Source organism: Mobula hypostoma, chromosome X1 (assembly GCF_963921235.1).
Source record: "Mobula hypostoma chromosome X1, sMobHyp1.1, whole genome shotgun sequence".
Taxonomy (NCBI): Eukaryota; Metazoa; Chordata; class Chondrichthyes; order Myliobatiformes; family Myliobatidae; genus Mobula; species Mobula hypostoma.
The window spans coordinates 11,215,347-11,242,135 of record NC_086128.1 but is presented as its reverse complement, the minus strand read 5'-3'; the positions used below and the strand labels follow the sequence as shown (position 1 = coordinate 11,242,135).

Below are 26,789 nucleotides of genomic sequence, written 5' to 3'. Positions count from 1 at the left end.
CTACTACCAAAGTGCATGAGCATGCGTATTCCAACATTGGATTTCATTTGTAACTCTCTTGCCCATTCTCTTAATCTGTCCAAGTTCTTCGGCAGGCTACCCATTTCCTCAACACTACTTGCCCCTCCACCAATCTTCACACCATCTGCAAACTTGGCAACAGAGCCATCTATTCCATCTAAATCATTTATATACAGCATAAAAAGCAGCCCCAACACTGAACCCTGTGGAACACCACTAAACCCTGTGGAACACCACTAGTCACTGGCAGCCAACCAGAGAAGGATCCTTTTATTTCCAAATTGCTGCCTCCTACCAATCAGTCAATGCTCAAACCACCCCAGTAACTTTCCTGTAATACCATGAGCTAATTTAGTAAGCAGCCTCATGTGTGGCACCTTACAAAGGCCTTCTGAAAGTCAAAATATACAACATCCACCGCATCTACTTTATCTATCCTATTTGTAATCTCCTCAAAGAATTCCAACAGGTTCGTCAGGCAAGATTTTCCCCTCAAGGAAACCATGCTGAATTTGTCCTATCATGTCCTGTGTCACCAAGTACTCAATAAACTCATCCTTAACAACTGACTTCAACATCTTCCCAACCACTGAGGTCAGGCTAACTTACCTACAATTTCTTTCTTTCTGCTGCCTTCCTCCTTTCTTTAAGAGTGGAGTGACTGGAAAATTGCAAGAGTCCAATCATTTTTGAAAGATCATTACTAATGCCTCCACAATCTCTCCCACTATCTCTTTCAGAACCCTAGGGTGCAGTTCATCTGGTCTGGGTGACTTATGTACCCTTAGGTCTTTCAGCATTTTGAGCACCTTCTCCCTTGTAATAGTAACTGCATTCACTTCTCTTCCCTCACACTCTTCAACATCTGGCACACCGCTAGTGTCTTCCACAGTGAAGACTGATGCAAAATACTCGTTTAGTTCATCTACCAGCTCCTTGTCCCCCATTATTATTTCTCCGGCCTCATTTTCTAGTTGTCCTATATCCACGCTCATCTCTTATTTTCTTTTTCCTTTTTTTTTGTATAAACATAATTGAAAGATTTTACTATCCACTTTGATATAGTTTGCTAGCTTCCTTTCATAGTTCATCTTTCCCTCCTAATGATTCTTTTAGTTGCTCTCTGTAAGCTTTTAAAGCCTTTCCAATCCTGTCTTCCCAATAATTTTTGCTTAATTGTATGCCCTCTTTTTGCTTTTACATTAGCTTTGACTTCCCTTCCAATTTACTTTAGCCAACTCCTCTCTCATACCACTATAATTTCCTTTACTCCACTGAAATACTTCTATATCAGACTTTACTTTCTCCCTGTCACATTCCAAGTTGAACTCAATCATATTGTGATCACTGCCTTCTAAGGGTTCTTTTACATTAAGAATCGTCATCACCTCTGGTTCATTACAGAACAGCCAATCCAGTATAGCTGATACCCTGGTAGGCTCAATGACAAACTGCTCTAAAAAGCTATCTCGTAGGCATTCAACAAACTCACTCTCTTGGGATCCATTTCCAACTTGATTTTCCCCAATCAACGTGCATGCTGAAATCTCCCATGACCATCATAATATTGCCCTTTTGACACACCTTTTCTATTTCCTGTTGTAATCTGTGGTCCACATCCCAGCTACCGTTGGGAGGCCTGTATATAACTGCCATCAGGGTCCTTTAAACCTTGTAGGATCGGAAGATGTTAAATCCTTGTGGGTTGAGTTATGAAACTGCATCACATTTTTCTACTGATTTGATGGCATTCTTTACTAGCCACGCCACCTCCCCGCCACCCCCCGACTTCCCATCCCTCCGATACAATGTGTAACCTTGGACATTCAGCTCCCAACTACAACCATCCTTCAGCCATGATTCAGTGATGGCCACAACATCATACCTGACAATCTGTAATAGTGCAGCAAGATCATCCACCTTATTTCTTATACTCTATGCATTGAGATAAAATACTGAGTACTGTATTTCCTACCTTTTTTGATTCTGCATCCTTAATACACTGATACTCACCCTCCTGGCTGCAATTTCGTCCTATAATCTGCCTATCCTTCCTGACAGGATAGGACGGATGGTAAAAAAGCAAAGATAGCATGCAGTCAAGACTGATCTGTTCAATCCGGTTCCCAACCCCTGCCAAATTAGTTTAAACCCTCCCCAGCAGCTCTAACAAACCTGCCTGCAAGAATATTGGTCCCCCTTGGGTTCAGGTGCAACCCGTCACTTTTGAACAGGACATACCTCCCCCAGAAGAGATGTCAATGATGCAAGAACCTGAAGCCATGACCCCTGCACCAGCTTCTCAGCCACGCATTTATCTGCCAAATCATCCAATTTCTACCCTCACTGGCGTGTGGCACAGGCAGCAATCCAGAAATTACTACCCTGGAGAACCTGCTTCTCAGCTTTCTGCCTAGCTCTCCAAATTCTCTCTTCAAGACCTCTTTGCTTTTCCTTCCTATGTCAATGGTACCAATATGTACCAAGACATCTGGCTGCTCTCCCTCCCGCTCCAAAATGCTGTGGATGCAATCAGAGACATCCCTGACCCTGGCACCTGGGAGGCAACATACCATTTGGGTGTCCCATTCATGTCCAAAGAATCTCCTGTCTGTTCCCCTATCGAGTCCCTTATCACTACCGCTCCCCTCTTCTTCCTCTTTCCCTTCTGCACCACAGACCCATGCTCAGTGTCAGTAACCTGGCCTCTCACATTTCTCTGGGAGGTCATCCCAAATAACAGTACCCAAAATGGTATACTTATTATTGAGAGGAATAGCCACAGTGGTGCTCTGCTCTAACTGCCTGCTCACATTTCTATTTTTCCTGACAGTCACCCAGCTACTCACCTCCTGCAACTTAGAGGTGACTCCTTCCCTGTAACTCTAATCGATTACCTCCTCATCCTCCCATACAAGCCCCAGGTCATCTATCTGCCACTCCACATCCATAACACTACCATCGAGTCAAAGCCAATATTTGCACAAGAGACCAATCTGACATTTAGATTGAAAGGTGGCAACAAACTCCACATGCTGGAATCTAGAACAACAACAACAAAAAAAAAACAGAACTCTGGAAAACTTTAATGGGTCAAGCAACATCTGTTGAAGCAAAAAGTGCATCTACACAAGGTTTTGGGGAGCAATTCCTCCTCACCCAGTTCCACCCATCACAAACAGCCTCTGTCCCACCCCCTGACCACTCATACCACTACACTCTGGCAATCCTTCCTCTCAGTCTTGATGCAGGGTCTTGATCTGAAACAGTAACTTCAAGTTCATGGTCATTTGACTGTAAATGTATACAACCAAATGAAACAACATTCATCTGGACCTCTGTGCACCCACAATACATACATCTCACACAGCACAAAGCAAATTACCACAAATAAGTTAATAAAGTAATTCATAAAGCATGTTAAGTGCACAGCACAGGTAAACAAATACCTTTTGCCTGCACAGATGTTGAGTTTGACCAGAGTTCTGGTTTGTTCCAGAAGGGTGACATTACCAGGCTGGGAGAAAGGATGAGGGCATGTTGAATACAACTGAGGGCCTAATGTCCAAATGTTTGTAGAAGGAAGAAAACAAAACCATTGATTATTTAACCTGCTTCAGAGTTCTTTTCTGCTAAATATTGGAAATATGCAGGATTGCTGTTAGTTACTTTTTGATTGCTATGACCTTAATGAAATGAAAAACACTATAGTAGCTTCATGATTATATCTTTGCACTTTCATTTTTGGACTTTTCATCAAACCCTGTCTCATCACCAGGAAGTAATATTCAAGTTCTTCCATGATTGGCTAGATATTAATCTGAGACATAGTAATAACAGCAAATATTCCATCAAGGATTAGAAATTGTTTCTCAAAAATCATCAGCAACTCTGCATGCAGATTTAAGAAAAGTATGTTTAAAGTGCTTCTGAATGTTGGGAGATATCAAATCTCTTACCTTTCCTATTAGAAAGTATACAAGTGACTCTTTGGGAACAATTTGCTTCAGTTCTTCAAGCTCCTGCAAAGCTGCCTAATGAAAACAGGAGGAGAGACATCACTTGATGTTGAAATCATACAGTAACTACATGTACCCAAGAGAGCCTTGTACAAAACCCACCAGCACACTTACCTTGTACTTCTCATTTGCAAACAAAATAGAGGCTCGGTGGAATTTGCATAGGGGATTTTTGGGATCTATACTTATGGCTTTATTTAGTGTTTCAAGTGCACTCTCTGATTTCTTTAACGCATGCTGGACCTGGAAAATAAACCACACGACTATCAGTTAGCTTCATAATCCAATCAACAGGAACAAATCAGCTTCAGAATTCTATACATTTACATTGAAGACCAGGGTACATCAATAAACCCTTTTCAACCCTCATTAACATCCAACCAAGTGTTCAGTGCCTTTCATTAAAGAAAAGGGAGGCTTTCCATATTCTGACCATAACTAAACTAGCTATTAACTTCATCTACTGTAAAGGATAGGGTGGCAGGGTGAAGATGCGTCTCTATCAAAGCAGGTGTAAGGCACTCCTTCCCTCATTAGCCTTCAGTCACCCTTGGGCAAGGTGTAGTACCTGCTTAGCCACCCGATCAGGGTCACGTGGAGCCATGGGAGCAGGTGGTGGATGGTCGTATGAGCAGCTGGTGCGCATTACAAGTCCTGGTTATGTGACCACTGATGCCAAGCAGACAATCTCTGAACAGTATTGATAATGGCTGGGGTCACCCGTCTTGGAAAGGCACTGCCCAGGGAGGGAGGGAACGTCGACTCAGACCATGAGAGGCCTGCATTGGGCATTTTCATGCCTTACAAGGCACAGATTGGAAGTCTGTGTGGGGTGCCACTCCTCACACAGACGCTAGAGCAATGTGTGGTTAAGTGCCTTGCTCAAGGACACAAACACACTGCCACAGCTGAGGCTCAAACAAGGGACCTTCAGATCACTAGATGAACGCCTTAACCACTGGTCCACGTGCCCAACATGTCTGCCCAGGAGTCGATGGCAAAACACTATTGTAGAAAAATTTGCCAAGAACAATCATGGTCATGGATAGACCATGATCATCTATGTCACGTGACACAGCACATAACTAATGAATGAGTTGTAAAGGAGCCTATCTGCCACCAGCTTCACCTGATGTACTGATCAATATCAGAGACTAGCCCACAAATAGATTGCAAGTGGGTGTTCCATTAGACAGTTTTGTTTGCTGAAATCATATTTCAAAAAATATTTTAAATGTATATTTTCAATTTTGCATTGTCACAGGTAGTTTATGCTTTGTTTTACATCTACAGTGACACCTTTCTTGCTTGCACTCAAAGCTGGTGCTCATGAGTAGAAATGTTCTCCCAAAGTGTGGGTTTCTTTGACATTTCATTTATTTTGCCTACAGATCATAACCCCATCTTACCAGATGCAGTAACATTCCCTTCCAGCTGGGACTTGAGAGAATGAGGAGAATTTGGAATTCAAAGTCCAAGATAAAGTCCAAGATTAAGCCCAACCTGCTCTCAGTTTGCTTCAGAATTGAGGGTGCATTTACTGTAAATTTCAATTATACACACACACACACACATACATATACACACACACACACACACACACACACACACAGGGTGGCCATTGTCATTTAAAAATGTATCTGTTTTCCCAATATGAACTTTACTCAACTTTAATATTTTTGTAGTTACATTTACAGTGCCAGTTAATGCTGCCAAGATTTTATTTTCCCCCCCCCACTTAATTATATAGTCAGCTGGCTGATGGAGAGATTGCTGTCAGTGGAGGACAGATGTACAAATTAAGTTTGTTTGCTAATGTAGAATGTGTGCTATTTCAGTGCAAATTGAAATTAAGGAAGTGTGGGAATTTGGAAAATAAAAGAGATGCTGCCTTCATAAGTAAAATCATATCATTATGTGCCATGTTCTATGACATGGGCAATCATAGTCTTTCCATCCCCTGAACTCACATCTTCTTGGTCCTTCTCATTGGTGAACATAGATGAGAAGTATTTATTTAGAAACTCTCCCATATCCCCTGAATAACCCTTTTATCTTTCTTATTACCCTCTTGCTTCTAATGTACCTGCAGAAAGGCTTGAGATCTTCAATAAAAAACCTGCCACAGATGTTTCATGGTCTTTTTTTGCTCTCAAAACATCCCTCTTGCATACACATCTATGTGTCTCTACATTTCTAAAGGGACTCACTCGATTGCAAGTTTCCTATACTTCATATGCTTCCTTTTTTGCACCCCCCTCAAATCTTCAATCAAACTTTTAATATCTTGGTCATCCAAGGTTCCCTCATCTTGTCATCTTCTCCTTTCACCATTTCAAAGACCCCGAACTACTGCTAATTCTCTTTAAAAGATTCTCACTTGTCAGGTGTTGTTCTACCTGCAGGCACCTGTTCCCAATTCACCTTCACCATGTCCTCTCCTGCATGAACGTTCTTCCTGGCCCCATCCCTTTAATTTAGGACCTTAACTGAAGCACCAACCATAACTACTTTGAAACTTGAGAATTATGATCTCTGTTTCCAAATTATTTCCCAATTTCATTTAAGATGAAGTACAATCTCTTCTTCAGTAGGGCTACAAAGCACCTGAAAAAATCTTGTGTGCATTAAAATTCTGCTCCAAAAGCCCCTTACACCAAGGATATCCAGTTAATATTAGCAAAAGGTAAATACCCCCAGTGTTGTAATCCTTTTGCTCTTATACATTTTGCAATTTGCTTACATATCAATTCTTCCAATTCCTGCTTGTAGACTCGTAGCATAACCACAGCAAAATGATTGCCCATCCCTTATTCCTAGTTCTACCCATCCGGCCTTGTTGGACAATCCCTCCAAAGGTATCCCCTGAATACACTGCAGTGATGCCCTCACAAATCAGTGATGCAACTCCTACTCTCCCTCTATCACTTCTGAAACTTTATACCCTGGAATATCAAGTTTCCAGTCCTGCCCTTCATGTAATCACATTCCCATGACCACATTGATATCTTTAATTTGATGTGCTGCCCCAAACACACTTGACATACCCAAGAGGATCTTGCTCTGATATTATCAACCTCCCGGTGCTCCCCAACTCCTGTCTGTTTTGCACACTCACTGGTCTTGCATGATTTATTCACTGCATTCAGTTGAATCACAGTTTCCCACCCTCCCCACACGCACAAACATCCCCCTGCCTCCAAATTAGTTTAAATGTTCCTGCATGGCATGAGCAAACCTCTGAAAGAATGTTGGTCCTCTTCTAGTTTAGATATACAAGGCAACAAGTTACAGGTCCTACCTGGCCAAGAAACAATCCCAATGATCCAAATACCAAAAGTATTCCATCTTGCATCAGCTCTTCAACTGTACATTCATCTCTCTTATCCTCTTTCTACTCTCAATAGTACAGGGAGTAATTCCAAGAGTATAACCCTAGAGGTTCTGCTTTTAAACCTCCTGCCAGATTCCCCAAATTCTCACTGTAGGATCTCATCCCCCCTTTCTATCCATTTTGTTTGTATCAACATGTACTAAGACCTCTGGTTGTTCTTCCTCCTCATTATGTCATGTACCTGATCGAAAACATCCCTGATTCTGGCATGCGAGGCAACAGACTGTTTTGGAGTCTCACTCTTAGCCACAGAACATCTGTTGGTTCTGCTCATTAAAATGAATTGCCGCAGAGTTTTATTTTTCTTACATGATTATTGCACTGGAGGTGGACACCAAGACCACTTGGGCACTTTGTTCACTCCCAATAAAGTGCTAGAGGCACAGAGCATAGAGCAAGTTGCTTCAGCAGACTGTACAGACCATCAAGCTTTCAGACACTGATCCCATTTCTTTTCTCCCCATATTCTCACCTTCCTCCGATTCTAACACTGACTTGTACACTAACGGCAATTTAGTGGGCAACTGCACATCTGGAGATCAAGGAGGAAACCAGAGGAGCAAAAGGAAATCCATAGGGTTACAGACAGTGTGCAAACTCCACATAAACTTCTCCCAAAGTTTGGATTCAACCCCGCTGAGGCAGCTGTTCTAACCGTTAAGCTACTGTGCTCTTCCCAAAAATTCTCTTAAATGCCATTTAATTTCTTCTGAAAGCAAAACTCAACTCTTTCCAATACCCCAATACCCAGAGAGATGTTGAGTTCAAGGTCATAATCACTGCCTCAGGAAAGGTTTTCACTCCACCCCATGGCTTTTGTTTACCACCTCGAATTAACAGCCCTGGTCCAAGAGCCATCCATAAAAGCAAACTGCTCTGCATGATGCGATGCAACCCTTAATCTTTTTCTCTAAACTAATCTTATAGCTGAAATTCTTCATCAGTGGAACCTGTCCAGCAAAGCATTTTAAGATTCAAGTCAAACTCACCATCTTTGTAACTGTTTCAAAATCTCAGGATTTTATTACAAAAATTTCTCCCCCAAAAGATCCCATCACTTTCAAACTATACAGTGTGCAGATTTCAGAAATGTGCCATGTGACTTACTGTATGTTGTCCCTTTTGCCGTTTCAAAATCCATCACATCATTTCAGTTTTGTTTGTTTCTTGTCTGCCCATTCTCACCCTTATGTCCTCTTGCAGTCCAAGTCATAAAGCCTTAGTTCATTTATGTCCAAATTCCTTGCAATAACCAACTGTGCCCCAAATAATTTGATCCATCTCACTGCAATATGATTAGGCACACCAACTGTGACAAGTGCAAATCAGAGGCCAAGAAACTAAGAGGAAACGTTTAATGGTGTTATTACACAGACCTCTCTCAATGACAATATACACGACTAAAACAATGGTCACTTGGACTGAGTTGCAAACATTCAAAGAAAAATATTAATGTTGTAAGAAATTATATCTGCTTCAAAATAGCACATAGAGGCAAAACAATTGTAAAGGGAACAAGAAATACCCTTTGTTTTAAGTTTACTTACCACACCGATGTGGCACAGTAACACAGAACTTTGGGGGTTGATATTAAGAGCCTTTCGGAAATGAATTTCTGCTAGGTTGAACTTCTCTTGCTTATAGTAGATCATCCCCAAACCATACCTGCAGGGGGGAAAAAAAAAACAGGGTACACAAATCTTTTTTTAAACACGCATTTGGGCAACAGCTTTTGGGTTTGTAGTTTATTTCTTTCTATTAGAGTCCATTGTTTAAAAGGTCAGTTTACCTTTGTAAACAAGGCAAGCGGTATTTGAAGCACATCACCCGAGCACCATCTAAAACTTGTGTACATCTGGATACAGACAACACATGGAAAAACATCTCTAATTTCACTTGTGAATGGTACACACCAATCAAGCACCTCACCAACCAGGTAAAACTTCACCAATCTTGTGAGTTCTGTTAGTATTATTATTATTATTATTATTATAGGGCCTTCTCATGCTCTATATAGTAATTGCATATTCCAAGGTCAGTATCAGTCTAGTAGCACTTTAGAAAGGGAACATGCTGCTTTCATCATTTACTAGTGAGTACAAGAAAACTCTCCACACGACTAGCACTTCAATGTTCTTTAAACCAAAGCAGGAATGCAGTGTGAAGAGAAATCTACATTTTTTTCCCCCATTCAGCAGATGAAATAACCCAAAGCTAAGGAGACAAATACTCATCTGGAGGGGGTGGGTAGTTTAAAAGACGTGTGGGGCAAACAGTTTTAACATAGCACAGTACATCTTTAGCCCACAATATTGCATCAACATTTTAATCTACTCCATGATCAAAGCCTCCAACAGCATTCCTGGCAGCACATTGCAGGCACTCACCACCCTCTAAAAAGAAAAGCACTTTGTCTTTGTAAACAAACCACTAAGCGGTATGTGACTGGAATGAACTGCCAGGGGTGGATGTTCTTAAGAGTAGCTGTAATGCATTTTGCAGATGACACACACTGCAGGCACCAAGTACCAGATGTGTAGGGAATGAATACTTAGGCCAGTGGATAACAAATTCTAGTAGAATACTTTACTTGAGAAGCTTGATGTCATCGAAAGCAATGTTGAATATGACCTTATTCATGCAAGTGGAGTATTCCGTTTGTTACGAGAATACACATAAAATTAAGATGTTTGCTGGCCTGGGCTAGCATCAGTGGCATCAGCAGTTGGTCTGCCACCTGCCCTCAGGGGAAGGAGAGATAAGGAACAATGGAGCAGCATCTGGAGATGTGTAATGAAGGGATGTGGGAGGGAGAGCTGTCTGGAGCGGCTCCCCCCTTTGAACCCTGAACTGTTTGAAGTGATGGACAGGCGATACCCCAGCAGGGGGATAAAAAGGGACAGGTTCGCTAAGACGGACACACACGCCACCCGAGGTAACGAGACCCTGGAAGCGGTGCGCCTCTCACGAGTGGGTGAGAAGTATCAGACAACGACAAGGGTGGAAAGGTACGATCAGCGGGAACCCGGTGTGTGTCCGCCCTTGCCTGGGTGCCGGGTTCACTGCAGAGGATCGACCGCATCTGGAGGAGGGGTCACAGTCGGTGACCTCAGGTAACATCACCAAGGACCCGCCCAAAAGTTGCTCGTGAGCAATCTCGCTGGTCTGTGAGTGAAGCTGTGCTGAATGATGAGTTGTTCCTATTCTATGTCTCTCTTCCCCCACCTTGTCCATCGCCATGGCAACGATTACTGCGAACTGGACTACTAACTGGACTGAACTTTGAGTCATTTTGAAATTGGTCATTTACCCCTAGACAACGATAGAGCTTGATTGATGCTGTTATCTTAATTCTGTGCACATGTGTGGTTATCATTGTTGAATTGTTGCATTTATTATCCTTTCGATTACTGTGTTGCTTGTTTCTTTAATAAAACTTTCTTAGTTCTAGTACTCCAGACTCCAACTGAGTGATCCATTTCTGCTGGTTTGGCAACCCAGTTACGGGGTATGTAACACGTTATACATCTGACGTGCCTTTTAGGTAGTGGAATGGTGTCAGGCGAGTCATCCACCTCTGACCTCTGATGACAGCCACAGTATGTACATGGCTAATCCAGGTGAATTGAGTCAGCAGTATGCCAGGATATTTCTGGTAGTGGACTTATGTTGGAGGTGATCATTGTCTGGTATTTCTGTTGTGGGAATGTTATCAGTTCATTGCCAGTATGTTCTCTAGGCCTTCTTGCATAACTGCTCACTTGCTGAGCAGTCACAAATAAAGTTAAATGTTGTATAAACAGCAAACATTGCTGCCTCTGACCTCAGATTAGAAATAAGGCAACTGGAGTCATAGAATCAGATTTACACAACATGGAAACCTGAACCTCATGAACCAGGTCCACTTTTCCTGCACCTCAAACTTAAGTTATTATTTGCTCTAATTTCCTGTAAAAATGACTCATTGCAAGTACAAAGGTGGTTAAAATTTTGATTAAAGTGCTACTTTACAACCAATCTAAATAATCAGACCCACCTGAAAGCTGAATTTTGACAGATTCTTACTTTTCATCTAATAGAGTTTCAATGCACTAAAATACTTATTCACAATTTTCTGTATAATTTACTATCGTCTTAAGCAAAACTTCCAAATACTCATTTAAATACCATGAAACATGCCACAGAGGTCACTTCAAAGTTAGTCAAGATAAGAAACAGAAGTTCTATCCAAGACAGGAACACTTGGTGCTTCATCCAGTACATGGAGAACATTCTCCACAGGCTAATACACCACAGTGCCACCAAAACTCTTAACAGATACATTCCATGAGAAGTTACTTCCAGACGTTAATAATCTGTGCTTACCAGGCATTATAGTGCTGAGAGTTTACACGAATTGCATTTCGAAAACAGGCCAAAGCTTTGTCCAACTCTTCTGTTAATACAAACTCGTGACCAAGCAAAGTGTATGCATAAGCAAAGTTTGGATCTACTTGAATGGCTCTCTGGAAGAACTTGATTGCTATATCATGCTCTCGCTGCAAGCTGAAGCAGTTCCCTGCTGCACACCAAGCCTTTTAAGAGGAGGAAAGAATTCACAGTCGTAATGGCAGTAACTATTCCAGAGGCATAAAATACAAGGACACAAAACCAGCAATCACAAAGATACCAAAGTTTACAAAAGTTCAGATCTTCTATTAAAATGTAAATTACTCAACATCTGAAAATGTTCAATTCAATTTCATTTCATTGTCCAGTACAATTATACATTATACACTCAAGACACCTACTGCATACAACCTAACACAAGATTATTCTCTTCAGGTAGATTTCCTGTATCAAATTTAGAGCAGGCATTGCAATGGTGATGCACTTCATTTGAGCTGTTCTGATCACTGCCCATATACAAAGGGTGCATTAGTTAAATCATAACAGGCCAACAAGTTTCCCACGCCCACCCCAATAAAAAAAGGAAACACGAGGAGGTCAGGGCTAAGGAAGAAGAAAAACAAAATAAAATTGGCAAATTAATGTTAATGTGAAGCAGAAGACCGCAAGACACAAGAGTAGAAATTAGGCCATTTGGCCCATCGACTCCACTCCACTATTCATTCATGGCTGATCCTTTTTCCCCCTCCTCAGTCCCACTTCCCAGCCTTCTTCCCGTAACCTTTGATAACCATGTCCTATCAAGCTCTGCCTTAAATACAACCAACAACCTGCCCTCCACATGCTGCCTGTAGTAAATTTCTTTACCTTCTGGCAAAGAAATTTCTCCGCATCTGTTTTAAATGGACAGCCTCTATCCTGAGGTTGTGCCCCCTTGCCCTAGACTCCCCCACCATGAGAAACATCCTTTCCACATCTACTCTATCTAGGCCTTTCAACATTCAAAAGGTTTCAATGAGATTCCCCCTTCATCCTTCTGAATTCCAGCAAGTACAGGCCCAAAGCCATCAAACGTTCCTCATATGATAACCCTTTCATTCCCTGAATCATCCTTGTGAACCTCCTCTGAACTCTCTCCAATGCCAGCACATCTTTTCTTAGATGACGATTCCAAAATTGTTCACATCACATCCCTGTTCTTGTATTCTGGACCTCTTGAAATGAACATTGACATTGCATTTGCCTTCCTCACCACTGACGTGACCTGCCAGTTAACCAATTGGGTGTTCTGCACAAGGGCTTCCAAGTCCCTTTGCACCTCAGATTTTTGGATTTTCTCCCCATTTAGAAAATAATACGCGCATTATTTCTACTACCAAAGTGCATGACCATGCATTTTCTAACATCAGATTTCATTTGCAACTCTTGCCCATTCTCCTAACCTGTCCAAGTTCTTCTGCAGGCTACCCGTTTCCTCAACACTACTTGCCCCTCCACCAACCTTCTTATCATCTGCAAACTTGGCAACAGAGCCATCTATTCCATCATCTAATTCATTTATATACAGCATAAAAAGCAGCGGTCCCAACACCGACCTCTGTGGAACACCACTAGTTACTGGCAGCCGACCAAAGGTGGATCCTTTTATTTCCACTCACTGTTTCCTACCAATCAGTCAATGCTCTAACCACCCCAGTAACTTTCCTGTAATACCATGGGCTAACTTGGTAAGCAGCCTCATGTGTGGCACCTTGTTAAAAGACCTTTTGAAAGTACAAATATACAACATCCACCACATCCGCTTTATCTACCCTACTTTTAATCTCCTCAAAGAATACCAACAAGTTCGTCAGGCAAGATTTTCCCCTCAAGGAAACCATGCTGACTTAGTTCTATCATGTCCTGTGTCACCAAGTACTCAATCACCTCATCCTTAACAATTACCTTAAGCAATCACCTCAGGTTCATTGCAGAACACCCAATCCAGTATAGCTGATCCCCTAGAAGGCTCAATGACAAATTGCTCTAACAAGCTATCTCGTAGGCATTCAACAAGCTCACTCTAGGGATCCATTTCCAAACTGATTTTCCCCAATTGACATGCATGCTGAAATCTCCCATGACCATTATAACATTGCCCTTTTGACACGCCTTTTCTATTTCCTGTTGTAATCTGTGGTCCATATCCGAGCTACTGTTGATGGGCCTGTATATAACTGCCATTACCCTTGCAGTTTCTAAAATCAACCCATAAGGATTCAACATCTTCCAATCTTATATCGCATCTTTCTATTGATTTGATGCTATTTCTTTACCAGCAGAGAAAGTAAATGAGAACAGAATGAAATTTGGAAGCTCCAAAAGGATAAAGGGAAGTCAATTGACACAGATGTTACAAATAAACTTTAATCAGGTAGAAAGGAAACAGTGCAAGTGTCAGTAACTCAAGGATAGCATGCAAGGGACCAAATGTAATTAGACTCTTCCATTCATCTAGAATAACAGATCTACAAATTGGAACAAAGTATACAGCTTTAATTTAATGTAAATCTTTAGAAAGCTAGGATGGGAAGTGAAGAGGGACAGATTTCCCCAAATCGAGACATAGGAGAAAGGTTTCATTTATGACCACTGGAAATATGTATACAATGAGACAAAGGACACAAAATCAGCATATAATTAGGAGGATATGGACAGAGGTTAAAGCAGTGGTCCCCAACCACCGAACCTCGGACCGGTACCGGGCCGCGCGGAAATTATATGATTTGGCGATATGAAACGATATGAGTCAGCTGCACCTTTCCTCATTCCCTGTCATGCACTGTTGAACTTGAATACTCCATTCATAGATCCTTAGGAAAACAGAGGTACCAAGTTCAAAACTTGAATGACCGAAGAACAACACCTTTGCAAAGTATTTTTTTCCACAAAATAAAAAATCAAATCCTTTTTTTTTAAAAAAGGAGAATGAATTTTGATTACTTCTGTTCAGTTAACATGTTCAAATAAGCATCAGAACAGAGGAATACACAAAAGGAAACCTAAACTTGTTATAACTAGTTGCAATTCATTAAAATGTACTTAAATCTTTTCTAATTGCTGTCGCTCAAATTAAAATAATCCCTGGTCTGATGCATTTATAGTCCAAGGATGCACTTGGTTTCCGTTTCTGTTCTTTTTCCCTAAAGAATGCACCACCACCATTCTTTAACATGAGACACAAGGCCACATGTTCTGACTTGAACTGAAAGCCAATTGAGAGTGTTACGAAAAGCTAAGAAAATGGGAAATTAGATTAGAATCAGAATCAGATTTATTATCTCTGGCATGTACCATGAAATTTGTTAATTTAGCAGCAGCGGTTCAATGCAATACATAAGATAGAAAAAATAAATCAATTACAATATGTATAATGAATAGATTTTAAAACACGTGCAAAAACAAATAGTATATTTTAAAAAGTGAGGTAGTGTCCAAAGATTCAATGTCCATTTAGGAATTGCATGCCAGAGGGGAAGAAGCTGTTGCTGAATTGCTGAGTGTGTGCCTTCAGGCTTCTGTACCTCCTAATTGATAGTAACAGTGAGTAAAGGGCATGCCCTGGGTGCTGGGGGTCCTTTCTGAGACACAACTCCTTGAAGATGTCCTGGGTACTTTGTAGTCTAGTACCCAAGATGGAGCCGACTAAATTTACAACTTTCTGCAGCTTCTTTTGGTCCTGTGCAGTAGCCTCCTCCAATTAAAAGTTTACTTAAAAGAAAATGGACAAACAAGTATGGCTTCGGAAGTTAAAACACAAGACTGCACAGGACAGGAAAAAGCCCTTCAACCTACAATGTTGGTCAACCTATATTAAATTAAATGCTTAATAAAACCAAATCTTTTCTACCTACACAATGTTCATATCTTTCAATTCTCTGCACATTCATGTGCCTAAGAGACCCTCAAATGCTTCATATTATCATCTCTGGCAGCACTTTCCAGTCACCCACCACACTGTCTGCAAAGTTGCCCTAAATATCAACTTTGATCTCTCCCTTCTCACCTCAAATCAAAGCCTCTACTACATATTTTGACCTAGGGGAAAAGATACCAGCTGTCTACTTGACTATAGTTCTACCCATCATCACCACAAAAAATGTGCACCTTCTCTCTATAACACCTGAGACATCCTCTTCCCACTCCCTCCCCACACCAAAATGGGGGCTTCTCTTCCATCACTGATGTTGCCCTTACCTACATCTCCTCCACTTCTTGCGCATCTGCCCTAACCCCAGCCACCCACGATGGTAACAGGGACAGGGGTTCCCTTGCCATAATCTACCACCCCATGAACCTCCGTATCCAGCACATTATTCTCCATCATGTTTACCATCTCAAACTGGATGCTCCCAGCCCCTTACCTCTATTTATCACCTCCTAGCTTCTTAGTTCATCCCCCCTACCCCTCACCTGGTTTCACCCATCACTTGTACTCTTCCCCACCCCGCCCAATCTTCTTATTCTGGCTTCTTCCCCCTTCCTCTCCAGCCCTGATGAAGAGTCTTGGCCCAAAACACAAAAGCAATTAGGATGAAGCACAAAAAAAAACAAATGATTAGGCAGGCTAACGATGACTGCAGGACATTAGGTTTTGAAAAAAATGCACCTGAAGTATTGGAATTCTTTACCAGAGTATTCAAGTATGACATCAATATATTGATCATGATATTGGGATCAAACAGGAATGTAAACTTCAGATGGAGACCAACAATGATCATATTCTACAATCATGCAGGCTTGAGACATTTCTTCTGCTCTGGTGATATACTGTATTTTATTGATCAACTTTTCCCATGTTAATTCTGAAAAGAACTTTAAAAAGGAAAGCTATGAAGAAATGGTAAAATAACTCACCTCCGGTGTATTTTTATCCATTTCTGTGAGATCCTTGGAAAGAAGGGAGAGTGAGACATCCTTCTGCAGGTGCCACAATGTGGTGGAATAAATCTCCATACCTTCCACTCGATAGCTTTCAATACGCCTCACTTCTGAAAATATCCTCTCTGCCTAGAAGAAATGTTTTTGATACAGAATGGAACCAGTAAGCAAAGAATAACTTGAATCAAAAGAGAGTGGAAGGTCAGTAGTCAGAAGGCCAAGACTTGAGATGTGATAAGTCCTGTGGAAGTTTGGCTCAGGAGGAGTTGATCTTTGCTATTTGATTGACTATGAGCAGCTCCTACTGGCTAACCAATAACATGATATGCTCACTGGCTGTTAAATGTAACTGCAACAATGAAATTACACTGTCGCTGTTGAATGTTTGTTAACCCATACCTCACTTCTGTCGAAGCCTCAATTTGCATTTGTTAAATAAAAATTTCAAGCTGTAGGATACTAAGATACAGTGGCATGAAAAAGTTTGGGCACCCCTGGTCAAAACTTCTGTTACGGTGAATAGTTAAGTGAATAGAAGATGAACTCATCTCCAAAAGTCAAAGATGAAACATTCTTTTCAACATTTTAAGCAAGATTAGTGTATTATTTTTGTTTTGTACAATTTTAGAGTGGAAAAAAAAGGAAAGCAGCACCATGCAAAAGTTTGGGCACCCCAAGAGATTTGAGCTCTCAGATAACTTTTACCAAGGTCTCAGGCCTTAATTACCTTGTTAGGGCTATGGCTTGTTCACAGTCATCGTTAGGAAAAGATTTATAAATACCCTGACTCCTCAAACCTTATCCCAACAATCAGCAGCCATGGGCTCCTCTAAGCAGCTGCCCAGCACTCTGAAAATTAAAATAAATGATGCCCACAAAGCAGGAAAAGGCTACAAGAAGATAGCAAAGTGTTTTCAGGTAGCTGTTTCCTCAGTTCGTAATGTAATTAAGAAATGGCAGTTAACAGGAACGGTTGAGATCAAATTGAGGTCTGGAAGACAAAGAAAACTTTCCAAGAGAACTGCTCGTAGGATTGCTAGAAAGGCAAATCAAAACCCCCGTTTGACTGCAAAAGACCTTCAGGAAGATTTAGCAGACTCTGGAGTGGTGGTGCACTGTTCTACTGTGCAGCAACATCTGCACAAATATGACCTCATGGAAGAGTCATCAGAAGAAAACCTTTCCTGCATCCTCACCACAAAATTCAACGTCAAAAGTTTGCAAAGGAACATCTAAACAAGCCTAATACATTTTGGAAACAAGTCCTGTGGACTGATGAAGTTAAAGTAGAACTTTTTGGCCACAATGAGCAAAGGTATGTTTGGAGAAAAAAGGGTGCAGAATTTCATGAAAAGAACACCTCTCCAACTGTTAAGCACGGGGGTGGATCGATCATGCTTTGGGCTTGTGTTGCAGCTAGTGGCACAGGGAACATTTCACTGGTAGAGGGAAGAATGAATTCAATTAAATACCAGCAAATTCTGGAAGCAGACAACACACCGTCTGTAAAAAAGCTGAAGATGAAAAAAGGATGGCTTCTACAACAGGATAATGATTCTAAGCACACCTCAAAATCCACAATCGACTACCTCAGGAGGCGCAAGCTGAAGGTTCTGCCATGGCCCTCACAATCCCCCGACCGAAACATCATCGAAAATCTGTGGATAGACCTCAAAAAAGCAGTGTATGCAAGACGGCCCAAGAATCTCACAGAACTAGAAGCCTTTTGCAAGGAAGAATGGGCGAAAATCCCCCAAACAAGAATTGAAAGACTCTTAGCTGGCTACAGAAAGTGTTTACAAGCTGTGATACTTGCCAAAGGGGGTGTTACTAAGTACTGACCATGCAGGGTGCCCAAACCTTTGCTTCGGGCCCTTTTCCTTTTTTGTTATTTTGAAACTGTAAAAGATGGAAATAAAAAAGTAATCTTGCTTAAAATATTAAAGAAATATGTCACCTTTAACTTTATGCCTTTTGGAAATCAGGTCATCTTTTACTTGGTTAGCAATTCACAGTAACAGAAATTTTGACCAGGGGTGCCCAAACTTTTGCATGCCACCGTACTTTAAACACATTGAGCTTATTTGGTAGAAAAAGAGGAATTTATTTACCCCAAGAACATTACTTAAAGACAGGACAAATCACTACTACTCAAGTCCATGAATTCAATTAGATATTCAGCAGTTAAATTGTAATGAGATGAGGTAAAAATCACAACTGCGCACCAAACCCAAGGATTGTCTTCATCTGTGATCAACAGTTTGCAGAAAGTTTCTCCATATCCAAGCTCAGAAGACAGTTTCCAGGTGAATAGTGCAAACATAGGAAGAAATCTTTTCACACAAATACCCATAATACACAGAAGCTCTTAAAGGTTGTATGCAAACTTTTGCACTGGAAATTGTTGGTTACTATTTTACTTGTTGATACTCTTAAACTTCAGCATGAAATGTAATCAATTAATGTAATCAACAATTAAGTGTGTTAAATTCCACTTTGCCAACGTGGTACATTCCATTTTTGTGTGTGTTTTTAAAATTCAGTTTTTTTTTTAAAAAGCATAGTTGGAAAGTTAGGGACAAGCTGCTTTTTTTTTGGAGAGTTGCAATCTTTCTCAGCAAGGATTTCCATAAAATGAACTAATAGCTTTTAAAGGAACAGCAATACATTGCCAAAGCAAAATTAGTTGGAGGGGATCATACACATGGTTTGGTTCCCATTAATCAATAGACTTCCGTAATAGTAATATGTTACAAATCTATGAAGTCTGTCACATTAGCATGGCAAGTAACTGCAGTATATTTCGTGGATGATGCACAAACCAGTTACATCATCCAACACACCATGTTAAACATTACTCCCTCTACCATCAAATCTAGTACATGAATACAATGCTAATCAAGTGTTTCAATTTGCACTGTGTGGTGTCAAACCTCCCGAGTCTGGCTGCAGCTGCATTCATCCAAGCAAATGGAAGGCATTCCATCACATTTCCAACATATGCATGAGGGTGAGGGGGAGGGGGAGGGAATGTGGTGGACAGAAGGCAGGACCCTCAAAGTACTCAGTCTTTGGCCGACTGTTGCTGCTGCACTAATTTTTATGGCTGGTACTGATGAGTTTTTAAAATCAATAGCAATTCTGCTAGGATGTCATTAGGATTGGAATCCAAAGAAAAAAAAATAAACATTAAGTAGCCAGATTCTATTGTTCTCTCATACAGCACTAATTAAACTTGTCAGTTATCAGTATATGCCTTGATCGTTAATTTTCTGCAATCATAGGAGCATCATAACTTAAGGTGAGATCTTCACTAATTGTATGATGTTAAATGAAAAAAACTGCTTGCCTTAGAATACCCATAAAGAGCTCCCACAATGATGAGTTGTAGTAAAGGTGACTGACAACTATCACAATTATTCTTGTTGATACTTGGTGTAGAGTTTCCCCCTTGATTCCCATTTGTTCAAGGCTCCTTCAGGCCTCATTCAGAAGCTGTCTTGAATAATCAGCTCTCAGTTTACATCTGAAGTTCAGCCTTTTTGCCCAAGCTTGGGCCAAGGCAGAAACTGAGAAAACATGAAAATGTGGTGCCCACTGTGCCGTGCCAAGAGTTAATCAACATCTTATGGTATAGCATTCCAACTGATAGAATGAGGGATTGTGGAAGAGTCTTTACATAGTTCAAAGTATTTCTGCATTAGTCATTTGCTCGTTAGAATACACCAATCTTTAGGTCTTTCAAACATCAAGAGTTGATAAATGACCAGGTAGCTTCTTAGGCCATCTCAGCTGGATATTGAAGGAGTTCTACCACCCCTTTCTAAAGTTTCCACAAAAAACTCATGTTCACCTGATGCTTAATAGAACAAGTCCTCCAGCATTGCATGGTGCCATTAAAAAAGTAGTTCACCACAAAACAATCAGTAATGTATTTCTGGGTAAGGGAATAAAAGAGGATAGAAAATACAGGTCTGTTGAAAGCGAGTGGAGACAAAAAAAATGGGGTGCAGACAGGACAGTGGAGAAGTAGCAATCAAGATTAAGATTCTTGCAAAATCCCCTTCCCCATCTAATTTAGTACAAAGTACCCATTTGATTAAATACTGTATACTGTTCACAGAACTAAATAGAAAGTTGTTCAATCACAAACATGAGAAAATCTACAGATGTGGCCATGCAATACACAAAATGCTGGAGAAACTTAACAGGCCAAGCACCATCTAGGGGAAGAGTATACAGTCAACATTTCGAGATGAGACCCTTCATCAATATTTCTCACCCTCTGCCTGTCACCTTGGCTGAACAGAGGAGCATTTTTAGTAATAGACTAAGACAACTGCACTGCTCCAAAGCGTGCTGCATGAAGTTACTCTTACCCTCGGCCATTAGGCTCTATAATGAGTTAACCTATAGTCAGGGAAGTGATGACCCCCTCCTGTTAGATTGTTATTAACCTCTGTTTAAGCCCCGTTTACCACACCCTGCTACTACAGACACCCCGTGCAATACTACCATCACTTCTTATCTGGACAGTGTGAATGTGCAGCTATTACTGTATAATTTTACAGCAATTCTTGTACTACCATCTTATCAGCATGAACTTGGAAATCTTGCATTTCTTATTTTTAAGGTAACTTTTTAAAAATTCTTTCTTACTTCTTTTATCTGTGTACTTATAATGCTACTGTGACACTAATTTCCTTTGGGATCAATAAAGTATTATCTATCAGGACTTGTTCAGTCTTTTGGATGGCTTGGTTGATGCCAGTTTCTTTATTCACAGTAGCTGAGCTTAAATAATCTTTTGTTGAGACCATTTTTCAACAATGAACAATGAGTTGCAAACTCATTTTCGCTGTATTGGTGCATGACAAATTGTACTATGCAATGACAATAAAGACATTCCATTTCATTTTTACTTAGTTCCTTCTTCATTTAACGTTTTCAAATCTGATATTTCTTGTTAATACTGGAAAACTCCCTTTTGGTCTGTGGGCAGGCAGCTTTATGCTTTCTCAGCTATCATTCACTTTCCATCAGTAAGTTAGTTCAGCTAGACACTTACCTGCATGTATTCAGCCAGCTCAAAGTGTGCTCTTCCTATTTGACACAGTACCCAACCAGTGTTGTAGTGATGTGAAGGCAACTGACTCAGGATACCAATTGCTTCCTTACAGCTGTAAGAACAAAGTGCCAAGTATCCTTTCCCCATCTCACGCAGAAGGTTCATCAGTCCATCTGCCATTGTCAGAATTCAGTAAAAAAAAAGTGTAAGTTTTATTAGTTGACTAGAAGTTGCCAGTGACACTGCAGTTTAAAAAAAGACACACATTAGAATATAATTCTTGGGCCAGCTGGTGGTGCAATTTCATCGGCGCCGGACCCAGGAGCGGAGGTTCCCGGGTTCGAAACAAGTCAGGTCCGCTCCCGAGTACGCTTTCCATCCGTGCCAGGTTGAGTGTCGAGATCGCAACTCGACCTCGTAAAATAAAGGGAAAAATACTGCAAAAATGTCTGCGTGAGGAGTGGTACGCCACACAGTCTCTCTCTCTCTCGCTCTGCGCCTTGTAAAAAGCCATGAAAAAAGACATCTTCACGGACGCACGCAGACGCACACGCCAAAAAAAAATTATATATATACACACAACTCTTACAACAAAAGTGAAACTTCAGCAAAAACTGAACGGATTTGATATTGGTGCAGAGAATTTCCAAACAGTGTTCTATTATCCAGTTTAGTTCCACCATGGTCAGCCAGGAGGATAATTTTGTATTACACTGTGTACACTACTGGTAAACACAAGAGATTCTGCAGATGCTGGAAATCCAGAGTATCACACACAAAATTCTGGAGGAACTCAGCAGGTCAGGCAGCATCTATAGAAAAGAATAAAGAGGCAACGTTTTGGGCCGAGACTCTTCATCAGGATGGGTCTTGAATGAAGCATCTCAGCCTGAAACATCTTTTCCATAGCTGTTGCCTGAGCTGCTGAGGTCCTCCAGCATTGAGTGTACTACTGATTACAGATTTCCTAAAATCAGAATAACCTAGCTAAACAGAACAAAATGCTTCAAATGCAAGGACGGTTAGCTTCCAGAGAGATCTGTGCAGCATCACACAATTTCAAAATTTAATTTGAAATTGACTTCAAGTCCTGAATGAATCATTTAGTGAACAAAACTGGAGAGAAGTCAAATGAGCATCATTTCTTAACATGTGCAGCTTATGCAACATGAAGTGCATCAGCATTGCATGAGCTTTCAATGAACTTTGATAAGAATGAAAGAGTGCTGATAAACAAAAATCCATGTGGCTGAATTTCCAAGGCAAAACATTAAACAGAAAAAAAACAATGGAATGAGATTTGGACAATAGAATCAGATGTATTTATAAGAAAATCTTTTATTGTCACTAGTGCTTTGTCAGTATAACCCAAAATAAAAAGGTAGAGTATCAGCCCTCTATGTCTGCTCTATTACTCACTAATATGGCTGATCTTTTACCTCAGCATCACTTTTCTGTTGTACTACAACATCCCTCAATTTCCTTAATCTCTAAAAAATCTATATACCTGTATCTTGAGTATACCAGCGATCGAGCCTCCACAGTCATTTGGGGCATTGAATTCCAAAGATTCACTGCTCTCTGGATGAAGAATTTGAATGGTTATTAATTTTTTTAAGACTTCGAGAATCTATATTTTATGGGTAATGGCTTGTTTTAAGCAGTGGCCATTGAATAAAGTTAACTCTATCCTAATTAATTTTTAAAAAGCTACTACTACTAAGAGATTCCTTTGCTCAGAAACAGTTGTTATGACACTATTGGATGACTTAGGAAGTGTTGAAAAACCAAGCCAAAATCAATACTGACCCACAAGTGACTTGGAGGAAAAGACTCAAGTCTTTCTCACTTTCCTTCCAGCTCCTGTGGTTCTGTTGGACAATGGCTCTTTCAGGACCTTTCAAGAAGCTGGGATTGTCCAAGGGATTCCCAGTCACTAGTTACACACCTACCCTTGAGCCAGAGGGACATAATTTCTATTTACTTATGCCCATAAGACAGATTTAGGCCACTTAGCTCAGAGTCTGCACTGCCATTTGATCTTGGCTGATTTATTTTTACCTCTCAACCCCATTCTCCTGTCTCCTCCACATAGCATTTTGTCACCCTTCTGAACAAGAACTTATCAACCTCTGTTTTAAATATACTAAGAGACCTGGGCTCCACCGCTATCTGTGGCAATGAATTCCATGGATTTTGGATAAAGAAATTTCTCTTCATCTCTGTTCTAAAGAGACGTCCTTTCATTCTGAGGCTGTGCCCTCATCCTCTGGAAACAGGCCTTAAAGTACTCAGTAGATTTCAAACAGATCACCCCTCACCATTCTAAACTTCAGTAGGTACAGGTTGAGCCCTCAAATGCTCCTCATACAGTATATTAACCCTTTCATCTCCAGGATCATTCTTGTAAACATTCTCTGGACCCTCTCCACTGCCAGCACATCATTCCTTTGATATTAGACCCAAATCTGCTGTCATTACTTCAAGTGCAGCTTGACCAACTCCTTATAAACCTCAGCATTGGATTGTTTTGATATTCTAGTCCTCTAAAATGAATGCCAACAATGAATTTACCTCCCTTACTACCAACTCAACTTGCAAGTTAACCTTTAGGGAATCCTGCAACTAGCAGTCCCAAGTTCTTTTGCACCTCTAATTTCTGAATTATTTCCCCATTTAGGAAACAGTACATGCTTTTTACTTTCTACTAAAGTGCATGACTATTCAGTTCCATATGCTGTATTCCATCTGCTACTTCTTTACCCAATCTCCCAACCTGTCAAAGTCCTTCTGAAAATTCCCTGCTTCCTCAACACTACCTGCCCCTCTACCCATCTTTATATCATCCTAAAACTTGGCCACAAAGCCATCAATTCCACCATTCAGATCATTAACAAAAAACATGAAAAGTAGTGGACCCAATGCTGACCCCTGCAGCACACCACTAGTCACTGGCAGCCAACCAGAAAAGGTCAAGTAAACAACATTCACTGACTCTTCTTTGTCTATCTGTTTGCTTACTGCCAAAAGACATTTATTCAAGATGGAAACGTTATCATGATGTGGAAAGAAGCTAAACAGCTCATTAGATCAAGGCTATTCAAAGCAGAACAACCCCGTTAATCTCATTCACCTCTCCTTATTCCCCTGTAGCCTTTCCAATTCTTTTTGCCAATAACCATCCTCTTGATTTTTAGCCACTTAATAAAGAAGTTATAATAGCTAATTATCTTACAACATGCTCTTGGAACACAAGCACCACCTGGAGGAGAATGTGCACAGAAAGCATTCAAAGTCCCAACAGAACCCAGGTTCCTGGAGCTCCGAGGAAGCAGCACTAACAGCTGCACCGATCTGCCATACTTATGCCACCACATATGCCTGGTACACAGATGACCATGATGCAGTGCAAAATTCTCTCAATTCACTGGCAGACCACCCGCGATGCAAAGTGTTTTAAAATTTGGATAAGGCCAAGATAGAATATTCACTTGCGAGGATTAATTCAAATCTATTTTGAGGTCTTGGTTGCTTTAGATGATGTGGACAGTTGACATTGATTTTCATTCCTCTGTAGATCGGCAAGGTTTGGATGGTAGCATGAATTTTGATCTCAATCACATCACCTCTGACAGTTGTGCCTCCAACTGCCAAAACCCTTCAAGCCCTCCGCCTCTATCCTCTGAGTATTCCCAAAACCTAGTCATTTGAAGCCTTCTGCCAAAAAAGTATTGACACTACTGGGCAAGGAAAAGGTGGTGTTCATGTTAACAGACTAAATGATTTCAATCATCACTTGGTGAAAGGTAGCACACATTTGAAATGAAAACCATTTTATTGCACTTACACAAAATAAAACACTAGAGTCACTACATTCCTATGACATAGGAGGCCATTTGACCCATCATATGTACGCCAGTTTTTAAAATGTACCCATTCTCTCACATTCTCAGAATCTCCTACTACCAACCAACACCAGGAGGTATTCATTACCAGCAATGCAATGAATCTGTAAAAATAAACTGAACCAATCTATTGTAACGTATCAGATGCAAGCTTACCTGCAGCTGCTTTTTGTATATTAAAAGCCTGCATTTGAGGTGTGACTGAGGAGATTTTGCCTTCAGGGATCACCGAGTCAAGCTTACTGATTTCCAAGCTGTCGTTGAGGTTTGGCTGTGTTATACCTCCTTTACTGGTTTTGTTTTTTGGCTTTCTGTTGGGAATTTTAGTTGGAAACTTCATCTTCAGCTTTTTACTATTCTCCTGTTTTAAAACAAATACATATCTGAGTGTGCATGTAGGTACTTGAAACCCACACATGAATGAACACAGCTCTAACTGGAAGTGCAAGGCGATGAAAGCTGAAAATGACGAGGAAAAGGTAGCCTGTATACAAACTCCAGGGTAGGGAGGGGGCGGGGAAGCAATGTAATGTGGTGAGAGGCAGATCTCATGATAAAGATAGAAACAGGGCAGCAGTAAGAAATATATCTTAACTTTGGGAAGAAAGCAGAATCAGTTTGGAGATGGGTGGAATACAAAATGAGAAAGGATTGAAAACACTACTGGGAATATATTATGGACCCCCTATGGTTAGCAATATTGTTTGAGAGAACAAGAAAAGCATTTGCAACATAAAGGTGACACAATAAGTATGGGAGACCTGAACTTTCACATCAACTGGGCACAAATTAGTAAAGGTGGGAGTAAAATGAGCATCAAGTCCAATCTGTTGAGCGTCCAACTGGAATATAGTACAGAATATTTTACATTCATCATAATGACATTTCAGGAAGGAGCAAGTTACCACAGGGGATCATATCAAAATGATTTGTTAGTGTGTGGAGTGATAGATTTGAAAACATTTCACAATTTGTGCAGATGACAAAGTTTCACAAAAGTTAGAGCTGCTGCAGTTTTTTTCTGACTTCAGATGCTATCTGTTGCAGACTGTCCATTCTCCTGGTAACCAGGT

The 26,789-nt window shown here is 40.7% G+C and overlaps 1 protein-coding gene across 5 annotated transcripts in view; it reads right to left on the bottom strand.

The window, feature by feature from the left end:
• The window catches only part of LOC134340543 (cell division cycle protein 27 homolog), a 119,500-nt gene that overhangs the window by 35,753 nt on the left and 56,958 nt on the right, over positions 1–26,789 (bottom strand). For all 5 annotated transcript variants that reach the window (XM_063037909.1, XM_063037912.1, XM_063037910.1 and 2 more), the window contains 7 exons: positions 25,873–26,077; positions 21,812–21,984; positions 16,720–16,872; positions 11,800–12,008; positions 8,982–9,099; positions 4,155–4,283; positions 3,981–4,055 (listed from right to left, as the gene is read on the bottom strand). In XM_063037909.1, coding sequence (XP_062893979.1) covers positions 3,981–4,055; positions 4,155–4,283; positions 8,982–9,099; positions 11,800–12,008; positions 16,720–16,872; positions 21,812–21,984; positions 25,873–26,077 — 1,062 coding nt within the window. The remainder of the gene's footprint in view (positions 1–3,980; positions 4,056–4,154; positions 4,284–8,981; positions 9,100–11,799; positions 12,009–16,719; positions 16,873–21,811; positions 21,985–25,872; positions 26,078–26,789) is intronic.